At 51.1% G+C, this 18,084-nt stretch overlaps 1 protein-coding gene across 1 annotated transcript in view; it reads right to left on the bottom strand.

The window, feature by feature from the left end:
• The window catches only part of GRIP2 (glutamate receptor interacting protein 2), a 146,268-nt gene extending 132,070 nt beyond the window's left edge, over window positions 1-14,198 (bottom strand). Inside the window, exon 1 of the mRNA XM_013982003.3 lies at window positions 13,935-14,198. Coding sequence (XP_013837457.3) covers window positions 13,935-13,989 — 55 coding nt within the window. The 5' untranslated portion in view covers window positions 13,990-14,198. The remainder of the gene's footprint in view (window positions 1-13,934) is intronic.
• Window positions 14,199-18,084: the final 3,886 nt, after the last annotated feature.

The following is an 18,084-nucleotide window of genomic DNA, read 5'->3' as shown; positions in this document are numbered from 1 at the left end:
GCCCTTTAACTCTCTTGGCCCTTCTCTGTTGAATGAGGAAAAAAAATATGACAGGACAGACTTCACATGGTGGAGAAGCAAATCATCTGAAACCTGAGGGCCTTCCAGCACACCTCAGGGGCTCCTGACTCTCCTGCTAAAGGGACAAGACAGCACACCCCCCACCCCCTACCCCAGGCTTGCTGTGTAACTCTGGGCACTTCAGTGAACTTCACAGAGCCTCAGTGTTCCCCTCTGTAAAATGGAAAAACAACTAGGTTGGGGAGGGCCTCAGCTGCAAGGAAGAAGACCTCACGGTTGCAGAAAACCTTGCAGGTCTATTAGAGGTAAGCAGCAGGTTGGGCCAAGACCAGAAGGGCAGGAGGGAACCCAGAAGGCCCGTTAGTGCTCTAGAGCCCAGAGAGGGGCCATGACTTGCCCAGGGCCACACAGCAATCACAGCCATGGGGAGCCTCAGACCATCTGCCTCCAAGGCTGCGGAGACAGAGGCCAGGGCGCTGAGCCAGCACTGTCCAAGCTTAGCCTGGATCTGAATCTTTTATGAAGCGCCATAAATCTCTCCAGAATTGTTCCTGCCCACAGCCCACAATCACTGCCTCGCTGCCTCTGCTTCCCTGCAGGCCCTTTTCATTAAATTAAGTGCAGAATCCAATGCAATTGCTTTTGATTTTCCCCAAGGGGCCACCTGCCACCTCGCTCCAGGGTGCCTACAGGGCCAGGGCTGCTGCAGGGTGATCACACACCTTCACAAACAGCACAGAGATTTCTAGAGAAAACATTTTTTAAGATGTTTGACTTAGTTTTTTCACAGCTGACATTAGGGAGCCTCCACGTGCTGGCACAGCCCCCGGAAAGCCCCAGGAAGTAGAATAGGCCCAATTCACACAGAGGGACAGTTCAAAGCAAACCGACACCCACCAGGTCTCCAGTTCCAGAGAGAGGGAGTTGGGGGTGGGAAGCTGCAGATGGGTAGAGCCAGCTTGTCAGAGGGCCACGGTCAGGGGGAAAAGGCATGAGCTACTGCAGGAAAAAGACAGGTCAGACTTGAAGGAGTCCAGAAGCAGCCCAGGTATGCTTTGCACCCAGCAAGTCTCAGCCCCCGCCTCCATGCCCCCCAACTCCTTCACAAGGAGGAAACAACAAGAACAGCACATGCACAACCAGTCTCCCAGGACTCTCAGAAGAAACTCAGGCTTCTCCCCTTAGCCTACAGGGCCCTGCTGAGCCCTCTAGCCTCACCCCACTCCACTCTCTGGCAAGCAGGCCTCCATTCCTGAAACACAGTGCACTCCTTCCCCAGGGCTCTCCCCCCACTGGTTCTACCGCTTGGAAAGCTTCTTTTCCAGGTCTTCCCTTGGCTGGTCCCAGCATAAATTTCACCCCCTCCAGAAGGCCCTGCTGGACCACCTTGTCACCCTTTACCATCTCACCCCATTTCTTTGTCTTCTGAGCAGCACTTTGCTTCCGTGAACTCTTTCGTATGTGTTCACCTGTTTATAGCCCACCTCCCCTGCTCGATAAAGGCAAAGAGACTCTGTCTCATTCATTGCTGCAGCCCCAGCGCTTAGGGCAGTGGCCAACACATGGTACATCGTCGTTAAACAACTGTAAATGAATGAAAACACTGAAGGAAGAAATCAGTCCCATGGGGTCTGATAGGTCTGACACCTGGGCCAAGATACAGGCAGGAGGGAGGCAGCAAATGCCTGGGGTCCAGCAAATGGATGACAGCCCCCTCCCAGCCCCCACCACCTAAGGTTGGTTCCCAGAATCAAAGGTGCAGGAGGGAGGAGGTAGCTTCCTAGAGGGAGTGGGGAGGCCTCATGGGATATGCAGGGTAAGAAATGGCCTAGAACATGAGGAATAGTAATGCTCCAGGAAATCATGTAGCCATTAAAAATGACAGGTGTAAGAAATAACATCTGCAGGGGAGAAGCCTTAGCAGAACTGCCTTATTTATACTATGTGTTGCAGCAAAATGCTACAAACAACCTTGTTATGCAACTAGGGGTGGGGGTGGTAAGCAGGTAAATAAACTATGTCCCATACAGCCACTGGACTAGATGTTCTGCAGCTAGAATAATCCAGGGAGAGGCTGACCCTACAAAGACAACTAAAAAAAGAGCAAAACATAAACTCCTCTATGTCATATGACCTCAACAAAAATAGACAGTGGCAAGAGCTCCCGTTGTGGCTCAGCAGTTAACGAATCCGACTAGAAACCAGGAGGTTCCGGGTTCGATCCCTGGCCTCTCTCAGTGGGTTAAGGATCCGGCGTTGCTGTGACCTGTGGTGTAGGTTGCAGACGTGGCTCAGATCTGACATTGCTGTGGCTCTGGTATAGGCCGGTGGCATCAGCTCCAATCCCATCCCTAGCCTGAGAACCTCCATATGCCGCAGGTGCAGCCCTAAAAACAAAACCAAAAAAATAGACAGCAGAAAAAAGACTGGAAGGAAATGCATCAGTGTCCCTGGAGGGTGACCTGACAAAGGATGATTTTCATTTTCTTCTTGGTCTTTTATCTTTCTTTACAAAATGGTCTACCTTTGGAGTTCCCATCATGGCTCAGTGGTTAATGAATCCAACTAGGAACCATGAGGTTGCAGGTTCGATTCCTGGCCTTGCTCAGTGGGTTGAGGATCCAGCGTTGCTGTAAGCTGTGGTGTAGTCTGCAGACGTGGCTCAGATCCCACATTGCTGTGGCTCTGGCGTAGGCCAGCAGCTACAGCTCCAATTCGACCCCTGGCCTGGGAACCTCCATATGCCGTGGGAGCAGCCCCAAAAATGGCAAAAAGACCAAAAAAAAAAATGGTCTACCTTTAACAACAATTGCATGCTTAACGGGTGGGAGTCAGGGGTAACTTCATTTCAAAGGATACTATTATTCTTTAATGACAGCAAAAGGCCAGAGGAATGTGTAGGCAGTATCAATGCTGCATGGAGAGGGAGGGAAGGGGCCTTGCAAGGTCTTTTTTTAAATTGATATTGCTGTGCTTAATTATTTTAAATAGTTTAAATATCTGATACACATAAGGTTTCTTTATTGGAAACATAGACAAAGGAAGTGTCAGGAAACTGGTCAAAAGGAAGGTCAAGAAACCAGTTCCATTTTAGGGACCAAGTGGGGCCTTCTCCCCTCTGGGCTTCTGTCTCCTGGTCTATAGAATGGGGTTTGCCCCCCCCATTGTTGCTGGAGGATACAGGCCTCTATAGAAGGAGTGTGCCTGTGCCCAGCACTTAGCAGACACTTAGGAAATGCTGGTGCCCTCTGCCCACCAAAAAAGGGAGACCTCAGCCAGAGTCACTCCAACTGTCACACACCCATCAGGTAGGCAGGGAGTGGTCACCAAACCCTTTTGATCTTGCACTCCCAGCTACAGAAAATGTCTGTACCCTTCTCTGCAATAACTGGCGTGCGTTATTTATGGATTACCCAGGCTCTCCTCTATCTGTGTATCACATCATACAGCACAGGCAAAAATAGAAGAAGAAGAAAAAAAAAAAGAAAGTGTGATCAAACACAAATGTAAACTGAAGCTCTTAATATTTTTTTCCATGTTCCTCCTCAAGAGACATCCTGGATGTGGTAGCCACACCCCGCTTTGGGGACCACTAGCCCAGCCTGTGAGCTCCTGGAGGGCAGGGGTCACTACCGGCTCAGGCAGCCAATCATCCCAGCACATTGTTGATGCTCACTCAAGAGCAGTTTGCAGGGAGGTCTGGGGGTTGGGGCTGGTTTCTATTTGAAAGAACAAGCTGGAACAAGTGGTCTCTGCGGGAGGGGCCTTCCTGCTGTCCGCAGGTACCACCCACTTGAGGGAGGCAAGGCAGCCTCTCTGGGAAGCCAGGTGGCCACAGTGACCTACCCCTCCAGGGGCCCAGGCTCACTATAAAATACAGCTGCCCTCATCCCGCCTGCCCTCCAGGACTTCTGCCAACCCAGAGCCAGGTGCCCATAAACCCAGATGTAAATCTTGAGACCCAGATCCGTCAGGACAGAGGCAGACAATAAATTCAGGGCTCCAGGGTCTCTGGCAAAAGCATCTTGGGAGAATTCATTTTCCACCCAGGGATAAATGACCCTTGCTGGACAAGAGAGGGGAAGCATTTGCTTGTTCAGTTGAAAAGGACTGTTTGAAGGGCACTCCCCTGGGGTCCCCCAACTGGGTTGCCAGCTCCAGGGGCTACCTGTCCAGGAACCTCCAGGACAGGGGTCTCAGGGTGGGCCCCTCCCACTCAGCCCCCTAAACCCACTCTTGCCCATCTCCCCTGCTCAATGAAAGACACCAGCATAACCCCCTAGGCCCTGAGGAATCCCAGTCAGGAAACCCAGAGCATCACCAGGCCTCGGTCGGGTCTCCCCCATCATCCATGCCATATCTGGCCTTATTCGCTGTCTGCCTCCCTCTGCTCTGGGCTTCTGGTCTGAGGCCAAACCAAAGTCACCACCTGGCTAGCTCAGGGACCTTGAACAAGTAAAACCACCTCAGATTTTGATCTTTCTTTTATAAAATTACACAAATCCCAAAAGGGAATGTAAGCTGGAAGAGCCATTTTGGAGAACCCCAGGGCCTTGGGGTTAGGAGTAATCAGTTTCTCTTCAGATGCAGTTGTGATCACATCATGTTGATCTTTAAAAGTCCCAATGTTTGAATGACTCTTCTTTGGGTCCAATATATCTCATAATAAAAGGGCAAAGTGCAGAAGTGCACGAGAGCAGACCACCGCTTGAGATGGGGGAAGAACAGGAATGTACAGTTGCTTATGTACACGTAGAAGAAACGTCTAGAAGGATATGCTAGAAAGAGATGATGGCTGTTGTCTACCATGGGAGGTGGGAACTGGGCAAACAAAGGCAGATGCTGGAGAAAAATTCTTCACAGATGTGGGAGTTTTCTTTCTTTCTTTTTTTCTTTTCTTTTTTTTTTTTTTTTCTTTTTTAGAGTTGCACCTGTGGCATATGGAAGTTCTCAGGCCAGGGGCTGAATAAGGGCTACAGCTGCCAGCCTACACCACAGCCACAGCAATGCTGTATCCCAGCTGCATCTGCAACCTATGCCACAGCTTGTGGCAATGCCAGATCCTTAACCCACTGAGCAAGGCCAGGGATTGAACCTGCATCCCCACAGATGCTATGTTGGGTTCTTAAACCACTGAGCCACAACGGGAACTCCCCCAGTGATGTGTTTTGAGGTTTGAACCATGTGACCCCTGAGTTCTCACTCCAATCCCCTGTTGATGGAAGTTGGTTTCTGCCCTTTGTTTCTGTTTTTTGTTTCGTATTATTTTGTTTGTCTTTTTAGGGCCGCACCCACAGCATATGGAGAGTGCCAAGCTACGGGTTGAAATGGAGCTGTAGCCACGAGCCTATACCACAGCCACAGCAACGCCAGATCCAAGCTGCACCTGTGACCTCACCACAGTTCATGCCAACACAGGATCCTTAACCCGCTGAGCGAGGCCAGGGATCAAACCTGCATCTTCATGGCTACTAGTCAGGTTCTTAACCCACTGAGCCACAGTGAGAACTCCTGCCCTTTGTTGTTTTTTTTTCACTAACACTACAATGAAGGTCCTTGTTGCCTTATGCATCTGTGCTAGATTTTTCTCTAGAACAGATTCTTAGAAAAGGGATGGATGGATCAATGCATGTGAGCGCCTTCCATATTGACAGATAACCATCAAACTGTCCCCCAAAACAGCCTGTCACCTGCTTGCTGCATATGTCAGTTTCTGCTCCCCCATGGTCTCACCAACAGTAGATGCTACAAAATTTTCCCCTCAAAATTGGTATCATGCTGTGAGTGTTTTTCTAACGCTAACAGCATAATCCCCTGAAATGGTGAGGTTGGCCATCTTTTCATTCACTTTCTGTCCATTTGTGCTTCTTCTTCTAGTAACTTCCTGCTATAATCCATGCCATTCCTCTAAAGCTGCTTATCTTTTCTTATTGATTTGCACATCTCCTAGCACTCCCAGCTAATACTCTGAGTATTATTCCTTATCGGGGGTGTATGTTGTAAAGAACTCTTCCTCCTGGTCTGTGGCTTGTCTTTGAACTTTGTGAATGGTTTCCTTGGTCATATACAAAGTCTACATTTTTATGTAGTCCAATCTCCATCCTTTCTTTCACAGCATCTGCTGCTGGAGCTTCTTTCCTCATCTGATAACCCTGCCTTGCAGAGTTGTTACAAGGAGTAAATAAGGCATCCAGAAGTGCTGAGCAAATGTTCTTAAAAATGATAAGGACATTCATTCTGGGGGGGGGGGGGTCTCCCTGCCTCACCCTGCCTCTGAGCCCCCTGGCAGGCAGCAGGAGCTTTCTGAAGCTATCACTCCCCTGCTTGAAACATTTAAGCTGCCTCAAGAGATGAAGCTTAAACTCCTTTAGGGGGGTGACTTCAAGGTCTCATGCACTGGGCAAGTACGGGAACTTATCATCGGTTGGATATAGGGTGGGGGTGACCATACTCCACAGAGGACAGCAGAAATGCAAGCCCAGGGTTGCCAGATCCTTTGAAGAAAGCTGCACATCTGTTTTTTAAATGTGAACTCTCCCCCCTGCCCTCTCCCACATACACTTAAAATTTAAAGGCAACTAACTTTTTAAGCCACTGTCGAGGTCAAACAAGGTCCATTTCTGAGCTGGGGATGACTATTTCTTCCCTTACAATGTGGACCCACTCCACCTTTCCAGAACTGTGCCCCATTCTCCCCCCACACACACACACTTCATGCAGCTTTCATGCCAGCCACACTGCACAGCTGTGGACACAGCATGTTTTCCTGAACTCTGTGCGCTTGCACATGCTGACCTCTTGGTCTTAAATGCCATTCCCTGCTCTGTTCCTTCCTGGCCAACTCATAGTTGCTCTTTAAAACCCAGGTCAGATGTCAGTTCCTATTCCCCAACCCAGACAGAATTCCATGCTCCTTCCCTGAGCGCGCCACCACTGTGACTCCTGGGATTTGCAAAGGGAGCAGCCTGGGGTCACAGAAAGAGTCTTGGCTCAGGAGAAAGATATTCCTCAGGTGAAATTCCTGCTCTGCCACCTTCCAGCAGTGCATTCTCAGGCAAGTGACTTAACCTCTTGAGTTTTCCAACTGTGAGTGGAGATAATGAGCGCTGTATGTGGTCAGCTTTCTGGGAGACAAGTGAAACAGCATTAAGAGAAAGTCCTGGGACATAGTAGGGGCTTAATAACAGTTCGTGGAATGAAAGAATAAATTTTAAAAATGAGCAAATATTTCCTGAGGCTGCTCTGGACTCAGCACATGAAAAGTTAGCTAATTTTCTGGAAGGGAGCCTGGGAGTTATCTAAACTCCTGTGTGGCCTGCCCTTTATGGCAATCTCTCACTTTCGGAAAAGGCTGTGGACCATCCACCTCCCAGTAGCATGCACTCTGAGGAGCCATCAAGGCAGAGGGGTGAGTCCCCAGAGGGTAAGCTGAGGCAGACCAGCCAAAGGAGGCACAGAGGGAAGGTCCAAGCCCCTGGTGTTTGCGAAAGACAGCCAGAGGCAGCAGCCCACAGGGCACAGCCCCACATCCTTGCGCACTGTGAGGTCAGGGGCCCCCTGGGTTTTCTTTAGCACTGTGTGCCTAAGTCTAGCCTGTATCAGGTGCTCAAAAAATGTCTGCTGATTAAATTGATGACTTAATTAAATAATATGAATAAGGGTGCTCTGCAAAGTGTAAACTGCCATGCAAATGTATCTGGCAGCTCCACGAGAGGAGCTCCCTGCCTCCCTTGTCCTGGCCTGCTCCCAGGCTGGGACATCTGTGCTGGACACTGAAGACCCACAAATGGACGGTACGGGGTTCCTGCCCCATGCAGCTCCATATCTAATGGAGGAGGTAGATGAGCAAACACAGAGTTATGCTCCAACAAGAGAGGAGCCAGGACAGAAACATGGTGGGAAAGACCAATTCTGCCATGTTGGGAGGAGGGGCAACAGGAAGCCACATGCTGGCCTAGTCTCAGGGTTGGAACTAGAGGAAACAATAATTTGCTAAGTGAAAAAGAAGGATGGGGAGAAGCACTCCATACAAGGGGAGCAGCCTGAGCAACAGCTCAGAGGCGGGGCAGAACAAGGTCTGTGCTCAATTAGGGAGCAAAGAAAGGTTAGTGCAGCCAGATCCCCAAGGGCCCTGAATATCAGAGGCCTCCAGCTTCAGAAGGAGTGTCATTTGACCCTCAGAGTTCCTTTGAATTGGTGTTTAGCATTTTAAACTTGGGAAGTAGTGTGTAAGACTCTAGATGTTTAGCTTCTCTAGGAAAAAATTGAATGATCTTTATAGGAGCCAGGGCTCCTGTAAAGTCTAACTCTCTGGTTCAACTTTGTCCCCCAGGCCTATTCACTCCCTTGGCCCACAAATATTTACTGAGCAATTAGTACATGTCAGGCAATGTGCTAGTTCCTGGGGATACCATGAAGAATAAGATAGGCACAGTCATGGCCCTCATGGCACTTATATTTTGGTGGGAGAGAATGGCAACCAATATGAACATAACAGAAGGTCAGGCAGGGCAAAAAGCTGGGAAAGAAAAGAAAAAGTTACAGGGCTAAAGGGCACCATTTTAGATCAATGGCCAGAGAAGGCCTCTGTGAGGAGGAAACAGTTGCACAGTTCTAAATGAAGTGAGTGAACCATGTACACAGAAAGTGAAAGATCAATATAGCAAAAGGAACAGCAAGTGCAAAGGACCTGAGGCCTCCTTCATTCACCTTCTGGGTCACTTGCCTTGCCCCATTAGGCATTTAAGTGTGAGACCCCTACTCTAAATCATAAAGCATAAGGGGTAATGTGCAACAGGCAAAAACCACCCCTAGATGTGTATTTCAGATAGAACACCTTTTATGAGTGTTAAAGGAGGCAGGGGAAACAGGGAGATGGATGGAAGGCATTGTATGGTTTTCCCCCCTGCTGGAAAAAAGTATCAGGATAACAATGAAGAAGTAGAGAAGGTTCATCATACGTTGCACATTCAAACTTGTGCCCAGGACAGAGAAGTCAAGAGTGAGAGCAGGGAAATCCTCATTTCCTTCCTCACCAGCTGCATCATCTGCCAAGCCCTGCAAAGTGGGAGGCAGGAGTGGTGAGAGAGAGACTGAGAATGGTAAACCTTCTGCAGCCCCAGAACTGTTTGTTGTTGTTGTTGTTGTGTTTTTTTTTTTTTCCCCAAGCCTATCCGGGCTGCTGCTTCTGAAAGTCAGCTGCAAAGGAGACGATTCAGTAAGATTTTTGTTTGTTTCCCCATCCCCTATCTAAGCAAAATGAAAGTGTAGATTCCTTGTCCTTTTGCCCACAAAGTAAAAGAAAAAAAGATACTACTGTTGTTAAAAAGGAGAGAAAAATTTACAATCTTATACCATCCTTCTTGTCTGGGCAGGGAGTGGGAGGCAATTCTACACGCTGACATCACAGTCCGCGTCACAGGACATAACTTCCGCCACTCAAAGCTTTATTTGCATTTTTGGAGGTACAGGGAGATGTTTAAAATCAGCTCCCGTGTTGACACTGCAGTTATTAAAACCAAACAAAATATCCATTCCCAAGTCTAGCTGGTTCTCCTTAAATTTATCTGGGCCACTACTACCTGATTTAAGGCAACGAGCAGATGTTTCACAGCAGGAAGCACATTAGCTCCAGATGCCACCGCTTTGTTCAAGACGGCACACATACACACTAGCAGACACACACACACACTCAGGGCAGTGAATGTTTGCAGCTCCCCTTCCAGCATTTGGCATGCCCACATGGACCATTTGTAACCTCTGCTTGCAGTTCTGACAGAGAGATGAGCAGCAGGAGTAAGTAGCCAATCAGATCCCACCCCATCGTCTTCCTGTCGTCTCCTAGGTAACCAGCACAGGGACACATCAGCTAGCTGGGTACCACAGGGACGGACACACACACACACACAGACATATGTTTCCCTAAAAGTCCATAATTGCAGAGATGCTAAACGTGCCTATCAGGACCCTGGACAGCTCCTCCACAGCCAGTATTTCAGTACCCCAGGTTCCCACCTGTCCTGCTGCCTCAGCTCCTACAGCTTTCCCACCTCTGCCCCTATATTCATGCCACTCCTCTGCCTGGCATGTCTCTCCCTGCTGCCATCTCCATCATTTAAAACCTTGCTCACCATCGGAGCCAGCCCAAGTCCTTGGTCAAGACTTCCAACAGCTCCCATCACAGAATAAAACCCACAATCCTTCCCCTATGGTGACCTGGCCTTTCATGATCTGGCTCCTCCAGCCTAGTCATTCATCACTGTCCTCTTTCATTTCTTCTTTCTCTTCCTACAGCAGGTCAAACCTATCCTCCCCATACCACCCCCTTGGTACTAGCTGTTCCCTCTGCCTACATGGCTCTTCCTTCAGCTCTTGGCATGACTGAGCTTCCTTGATCTTTAGTCTTGGCTCAAAAGTCACCTTCTCAGAGATGCATCCCCTGACCCCCCTCTCCCCACAGACCACCCTTTCTGAATAAGTCCCCTCCCTTGGGACTCTCCACATTGCTATACATTCCTGTGTTGTCATTTTACTGCTGACTCTGAAACGATCCCTTTCCTATCAATTTGCTTACTTATTCTCTGTCTCCCCTACTAGAATGTAAAGTCTGTTACAGCAGGATCTTTGTTTTGTTCATGGCTGTATCCCCAGCCCCAGAAAAGGGCCCAATAAATATTTATTGAATGAATTAAAAGTCATCTCCTCCTTACTGCTTCTATATTTCCCCATCTCTCTAATAAGAGAGTTGGATGTGATGACTTCTATTAACCCTCCTGGCTAACATTCCAAGAGTCCATTAGAGAGCAGAAAGGACTGGCATAAGGAGGAAAATTAATCAGGCCACACCACGGGAAGACTCTGCCAGTGGAGCTCTGACCTTCTCCACTTGGTCGCAGCGCCCTCCTCCTCTGTGCAGCCTCACTCATAGGAACTGGCTGCTGCTTTCATCTTCAAGGTCCCCAAGCACTGGACACCTTGAACTTTTGTTATCTGAGGGACTGGGGGCAACTCAAAGCTGAACACTGGCTTTTATTTTTCTGATACCAAACAAAGATCAGCAAGAGCCTTGGGGCGGGGGTGGGGTCCTCTAGAAATGTTTGCTGTGATGAATAGAAGAAAATATGTCACTGTCTACAGGGCCATAAACATCAAAGTGGAAGTGCATTAGAATACAAGTCACACACATACACCCCTCAAAAGCATCAGGAAGTTAGAATCAAAAAGTTACCCAACTTCAGTGGCTGCATGTATCTCTCTTCAAGGGACATGATTACTACATAAGGTTCTAAAAACTGTGCAGTGATCTGGACATATATTTTGTGTAAATGTGTGCTGAACATAACCATGCTTTTGGCCAACCTCACTGGGCAAGGCTAGGTGGTAGATTCAAGTGGCTACATGGCAGACACAACCCAGATTGGATCCCCCAGACTTTAGGATTAGGGAGCCTCAAGCTAACCGCTCATAACCCAGAAATCCACCTTGAGTCCTGAATTCTCCACTGACCAGTACACCAGATCATTTCCTGTAAAGATCAGAAGAGGAAGAACGAGATTAGCATTTCTGGAGCACCTACTATGTGCTGGGCCCTGTTAACACTGACTTTTCAATACTACCTGCAAGGTTACTCTTCCTACTTTATAGATGAAAAACTTGAAGCTCAGAAGAATTAAGCAGTGTGCCCAAGATCACACAGCTCACAAGCAGTGGGGCTAAGCTGGGGACATGAATCTGGCCTCCAAGTCCCCCAGTTCTTTACCTGGGGCCTTAAATTACACCACAGAATTAGCAGATAAGCTGGTCTTGTTAAAATGTCCATCCTGCTAGCTGAAGCTTTTCTCTAGGATGCCAGGTCTGTGCCCCAGTCTCTGCATCTCTGTCACCCTCAGGCTTGGCTGACCTCCCACCACAATCTCGTCCATCTGGACCCACATCTCAGAGTTTCTCAATTGAGACCCAGCCCACAGGAAACAATTATTCCATGGCCGAGAGAAAGCTGGGGGTTTTGTCTTTTTAAAATAGTCATTTCCTGCCAGCGCAGGTAGATGCAATGGCCACCCTCTGATTTTTGCTGGGCTCAAAGATCAATCTCAAGTACAATTTTTCCACAGAAAATTCAAATGCTGGGTACCTCATGTCATGAAGGGAGGGAGAAGTAGCCTCCAGTCAAGAGATGTGCCAGTGGCAAGCAAAAGGACTGCAGGTATCACAAGACCCACGTGCCCCATACATATCACACCCAAGCCTCGTGCACACCCACATGCGTCTCACACGTGCCACCCACCCGCCTCCATGCACACCTCACATACACACCACCCGCAGGCCTCACCCATGCCACACACACATGGGGACAGGGACTCAGGAGCAAGAGAGTAGCCCCCTCCCTCTCAGGACCACAGACCCCACTTCCCAGCCTGCTCTGGGCTGTGTGCTATGCCAGGGCCAAGACTTCATTTAAGCCTCCCTGGGCCCTCTCCTTACAGACACAGAAAGTGAGCCTCAGAGAGAGGGAATGGCTGGTCCAAAACCCCAGAGCATGCCTGTGGCTGAGCTGCCTTGTTTTCTGAAGGTTGATGATGCAAGATTTTCTTCCTGATTTACTCCATTCCTTGGGGGTGAGGCCCTCCTTTTTGGCAGCTCTATCCATCTACCTCCTCCCTCAACTGAAAGGAAGGAAACCTGGGTGCCCCCTGTGCAGGGGGTTACAGATCTGACTTAGCCCCTGGGACAGGACAGGAGGGACAAGGACCCCTAAGCTGTCCTCCTCCTCCCCTCCCTTGGGCCCCAAACAGGAGCTTCTGGCCTGGACTGGCTCCTTTCGCATGAACTGAGTCAGGCTCCACTTGGGGGGCAGACAGGATGGAAGGAGGGGTGCTGGCACCTCCAAAATCTTGCCGGGGACATAGACTTGTATTCATCTCCCATCTTTACCACCTCCTGGCTGTGTGACCTTGGGCAAGAGGCATTCTCTCTGAAGCTCAGGTGAGAACAGGGCCCTGTAAGGTGGAGAAAACAGCGCCCTCCTGAGGGGTGGCCATGAAGGTTAGAGCCAGAGGCGGAAGTGAGGGCCAAGGCACACAGTGCACGCTGCCTACAACTGAGCCATCGCGCCCCCCAAGTGTGCGCAGCTGCCATTCCCACCTCACTTGCCCCCCGCAATTCTCAGTTAACCCTAAAGCCGAACTTGCCCCTGCTGTGGAGGGCCCAAACAGGGATCCCTCTTCCTCCTCCCTCCGCGGCCAGCGGCCCAGACAACAGGTAAGCGGTGGAGCGGCCCCTGAGGCAGCGGGGCGGCGGGGGCTGCGCCGCAGCGCTGCGGCAGGGCCCGGCCGGGCAGGGGGAAGCGCCGCTGGGCCCACGTCCGCCCCGCACCCGCTCCCGCCTGCCTCCGGCCTCTTTGCAACTTTGAGGAACTGCTGACTCGGGGGTCGGCGCAGGGCTGCCGAAGGGCGTGCGAAGCAAAGTTAGGTTCCAGCGACTGCAGTTCCAGGATCCCAAGGCCCCCGGCGTGAACGTCCGCACACTCAGACCCACGACAGACTCGCAGGGGGCAAAGAGGCACGTGGTCGCCGCGCCGGCCCGCGCTGCTCCAGCAACCGGACTTGAGCGATGGTCCAGGGCTGCGCCCTGGAGCGTCCAGAGCCTTCGCCCCAGCCCACCTCCGCGCGCCTCGTGCAGCCCCCGGCCGGGCTTCCCCCGGCCGGGCGCGCTCCGCACCGCGAGTCCTACGGTCACCCCTTCCAGCTCACCGCTTCGGGGCGCTCCCCTCCCGCGCCTCGGAGGCAGGCGGCCGTCGCCCTTCGCCTCTGGCAGGGACCCTCTGCGGGCGCCCCCCGCCAACCTCGCGCTGGGCCCGCCCTCCGCGCCGCGTGCCGCGCGGGTGCTCACTGGCGTGGGCAGCGGCCGCGTCCTACCTTCGTCCGGTAGCCGCTGCAGGCAGAGCGCGAGGTTCCTCCGCCAGCTCCGCATCCCCGCGGCCACCCTGCGGCTCGGCCCGGCCTCGCCAGCCCGGCCCCGGCCCCGGCCCCGCCCCCGCCGGGCAGGGCAGCGCAGCGCAGCGCTGGGGAGGGCCGCGGGCCACGGGCGCGTCGGGCATGGGCGGCCGCCAAGGGTCCGGGGGCCCGGGCGGGCGCCAGGCGCTCCGCTCCGCTCCCGAGCCCGCGGCTGAGCAGACGCTCCCGAGAGCGCGCGCTTTCCCGGGTGCGGGGGCGAGGGGGCGGGGCGGCGGGCGGGGGCGGCGCAGAGCGCGGCCGGAGGGGACCTGCAGCTGCCCGAGTCCTCCCGCGCCACCTTACACGGCCCCCGCACTTATCAGGTCCCAACAAAGCTAATCGCCACCAATTAGTTGGTGAATGAATGAGTGAAACAATGAATGGTTAAATAAATGGGAATAAGTGAGGGAATGAAGGAGTGAATGAATGGGTGTATGGATAAGTGAGAAAATGAGTGACGGAATGAGTGAATGAAAGACTGAATGAATGAATGAATTAGCGAATTAAGGCATGATTTATGTAAATTAACGAGGGAATAAATGGATGAAGGAATATGAAAGTTACTGAGTATACGAGTGAGTCAGTGAGTCAGTAAATGAACGAGTGCTCCCCCCCAAGGACCTTCCACAGGAGCCATCACCCCTGCCTTGAGAGGAGGGCCTTCAGGTTTCATCTTGCCAAGGAGACAGAGGAGGATCAGAGAGGGTGGGGCCTGTAGGTGAACCCAGCAAAGGCTGGAGTGGTGAGTAAGTCTGTCTGCAGGTTTGGTTTCCTGCATCTGCACAGCAGTCGTTAAACTCAACAGCTCTCAGAGGCTCTGAGGAAGAACAACCCGGAAAGGGGCACAGGGGGTCCTATCTTCGGAAGTCAGATTTGCTTCTTCCATTAGAACGAGGGGGGAGGAGGGGAGGGGTATGTGCAGTCCAGACAAAGGAGTACTACACAGCCATAAAAAAGGAAGAGGGCACTCTTTGGAAGAGGACAAAGTGAAGAACATGTTTAGAACATGTGCCAAAGAAAGGAAAGAAGGCTCTGCCTTCATATTTGCTCAAGGGTGTAGAAAAGAATCTCCAGTGGACTCCAGGTCCCCTCAGCAAGGAGAGTAAGGAGGCTGGGGGCAGGCGGAAGAGGCTCAGTTTTCACTGAATCCTCTTCGTACCTCTTGAAATTTTTGAACCTGGAAATACATTACCTACAGAAAAAATTGAAGTTTTTAAATAATAGAAATTGTATGACAATATGAAAAAGCATTTGTACCTCAGTGAAGCCTGCCTCCCTGCTACTCAATCAAGTCAGCCTATTGCTCTCCCTCCACCTCCTGCTCTGAGAGGAGAGGGTCTTGCTGGTCAACAGCAGCGTGAAATAGGAACGTGGGGGTCAGTGCAGAGCACGCATATCCTCCAGGAGTGCTGAGAGGAAAATGTCCTCTCTCCTTGGATCTTGGGTTAGTCTGGTTTTAACTAGGTGTCCTTGGACAAATGACCTCATCTCTTGGAGCTGCAGATTCCCCACCTGCAAACCAGGGACCATCATAAGGTCCTAACAGTTTCCAAGAAAGGTGAAGCCGGGTGCTTTATTCCAAAAGGGAGTTCAGTGGTGGAACCCCAGGCATCTTGATCTTTTCAATGACGCCACCTAAACTTTGGCTTTTGGGTGTACCCCCTTTTGTAAGATAAGGGTGGGTTTTTATTTGATCTTAGATCTCTAATATTTCTGTAAGGTTTGTATAATTAGCCCCACTTTACAAATGAGAGGAATGTGGCTCAGAGAGGTTAAGTGTCTTTCCCAAGGTCACACAGCCAGGAGTTGCCGAATTTGACTTCAAACCCAGATTTGCCCAGCTCCAAGCACCCCCAGGCGGCACCGCCCACACAGTCCATCCGATACACCTATCACCTGTTTGTATTTCTAAGACCCTCGGATGGGTCATATCCCAGCTCATATTAATCCTGAAGTATTAATCACTTCAGTGAGTAGGGCGCAGGCCCAAAGGTTTGAGGCAAGGGAGGGGCAGAGCGGTACACAGAGCCAAGTCTGCAGAGAGTGCTGACTCCAGAACTTGTCTTAATGGCTGTGAGCTTTTGACGAGGAAGTAAGTTTCTCCCCCACCAGCCCTCAGCAGCAGAACCGTGAATCACTCCTGTCTGCACGCAGATTGATGACCTCACAGCAAGGCTGCCCGCTGCTCAGAGGGTGACAGGGTTGGGATCACTGATGAGGCAAAGGTGCCAGTGCTGAAGTAGGAGGCCCTGGCAGAAGAGGCCAGTTAGGAGGGCAGGGTACAGGCCTGGCACCTCTCTGGTGACGGCCGGAAAGGAAGAAGAGGATGGACTACGTGAGTGAGGGCAGAATGTTCCAATTACCTACTGCTGCATAGAAGGTCACTCTAAACTTAAGTAGCAGAAAACAACCATTGGATTATGGTCAGGAATTTGGGCAGGGCAGAGGGATGCTCAGAACCTCAAAGTCTGGGCCTCTGCCGGGAAGGCTGGGAACTGGAATCATCTGGAGGCTTCTTCCCTCACTAGTGCCTGAGCTGGAATGGCCTCCACATGGCCTGGGCTTCCTCATGGCTTTGTGGCCTCAGGACAGCTGAACTTCCCCCATGGGGCTCAGAGCTCCCAGAGCCAGTGTGCCGGCAGCACAGGTGGAAGCACCATCCCCTTTCCTGATCCTGCATCCTGAAGTCGTGAGCATTACTTCCTGCTAATCCTCCAAGCAGTCACCAGCCTCCCAAATTCTAAGCACAGACTCCCCCTCTTATAAAAGTCATGTCAAAGAGTCTGCACGCAGTTTCGAAACCTGAAGAAAGGGGGAAAATGTCAGAGGAAAGAAGAGGAGGAAGGGTAACAGAAGAAGTCCTATTAACTGAAGGGGAAGTAAGAGACAAAGTAATAAGGATGAGGAAGAGTCAGAGAAGAAATCATTCACCAGGAAGAGTGATCAGAGAGAGAACTCATTGCGATAGGAGGAGGAGAGATGCTTGCCCAGGTAACAGTAAGGATGGTAATAAAGAAAACTTTAGAGCCTGAACAATAGGAACTGCAGTAAGAATGGGAGGGTTAAAATAGGAGAGGCCGGTATATGGGAGAGAGAGTAGAAGGAGAAGGTGTGCAAGCAACAGGGCAATATTTGGGGAGCAATGTAAGGGAAATAATAATGAGTGGTGTCAAATGAATAATGTTGCAGTATAACAGGACACAGTGAGAATGTGGCTGTGATCGGAGGAGCAGAAAAGAGAAGAGGAGCCATGATGTGGGAAAAGTGAGTTAAGGCTGAGGGCAGGAGCAGGAGTAACGGGGTGGTGTGGCAGAGCAGTTTAGGACCCAGAAGACTCTGCAACCAGGTGCCTGGTTTCAAAGCCACCTCCTCCAAACTGGATGGCCTCTGGCTCTGCTCAGTGGATCCTTGCTGAGCACCTACTCTGTGGGAGGCATTGCATTTTAATGCAGGGGTATGTCAGCCGCTTGGACAAAATCCTTGCCCTTATGGCTTCATCTCAGGGAATGGATTATTTGCTGTATGACCTCGGGCAGGTCAGGATAACTCCCTGGGCCTCAGTTTACCCATCTGGGATGTGGGGCCCATAAACCCCAACCTTGCAATGCAGCTGTGATGAAAGGAGATCTAGGGTCTGGGACAGCTCATGGGAGTCGTCTCAGGTGCCTAGAGCTGGAAGGCACCTCAGTCCAACCCCCTTTTCTGTGCAATTGACAAATGCTGTTGAGAGATAGGGACTTGTCCATGGTTACTTGGTGAGGTGGGCAGAGTGAGAACACCCCAGGGGTCGTCCTTTGTCCCTCTTTCCTGCTACTGATGAGGCCCTCAGCTTCTGGGGGGAAAGAAATCGCTCTGACCCCAGAGGTTAGCTGGAAGCCAGCTTTTCGCCTCTCACTCTACCACGAGTGCTCAAGGGGGATGCATGCCCCAGCGCCCCTTGAGAAACACCAGCTGGGCCAGAACAACCACAGGGAGCCCCAGGCAGAGCAGTCTTTGAGTCATGAGGAAACAACTATTCTTTAAGTACCAGTTTGGCCTCAGATGTCAGGGAAGGGGCCCAGCACAGCATGGG

The sequence above is a fragment of the Sus scrofa genome, chromosome 13, assembly GCF_054392235.1.
Source record: "Sus scrofa isolate SSC_HxYL_T2T_F1_AM1 chromosome 13, Sscrofa_HxYL_maternal_Yorkshire_Landrace_v2.0, whole genome shotgun sequence".
NCBI classification, from domain to species: Eukaryota; Metazoa; Chordata; class Mammalia; order Artiodactyla; family Suidae; genus Sus; species Sus scrofa.
Note: the sequence above shows the minus strand (reverse complement) of the source record. Positions and strands in the feature narration are given on the sequence as shown.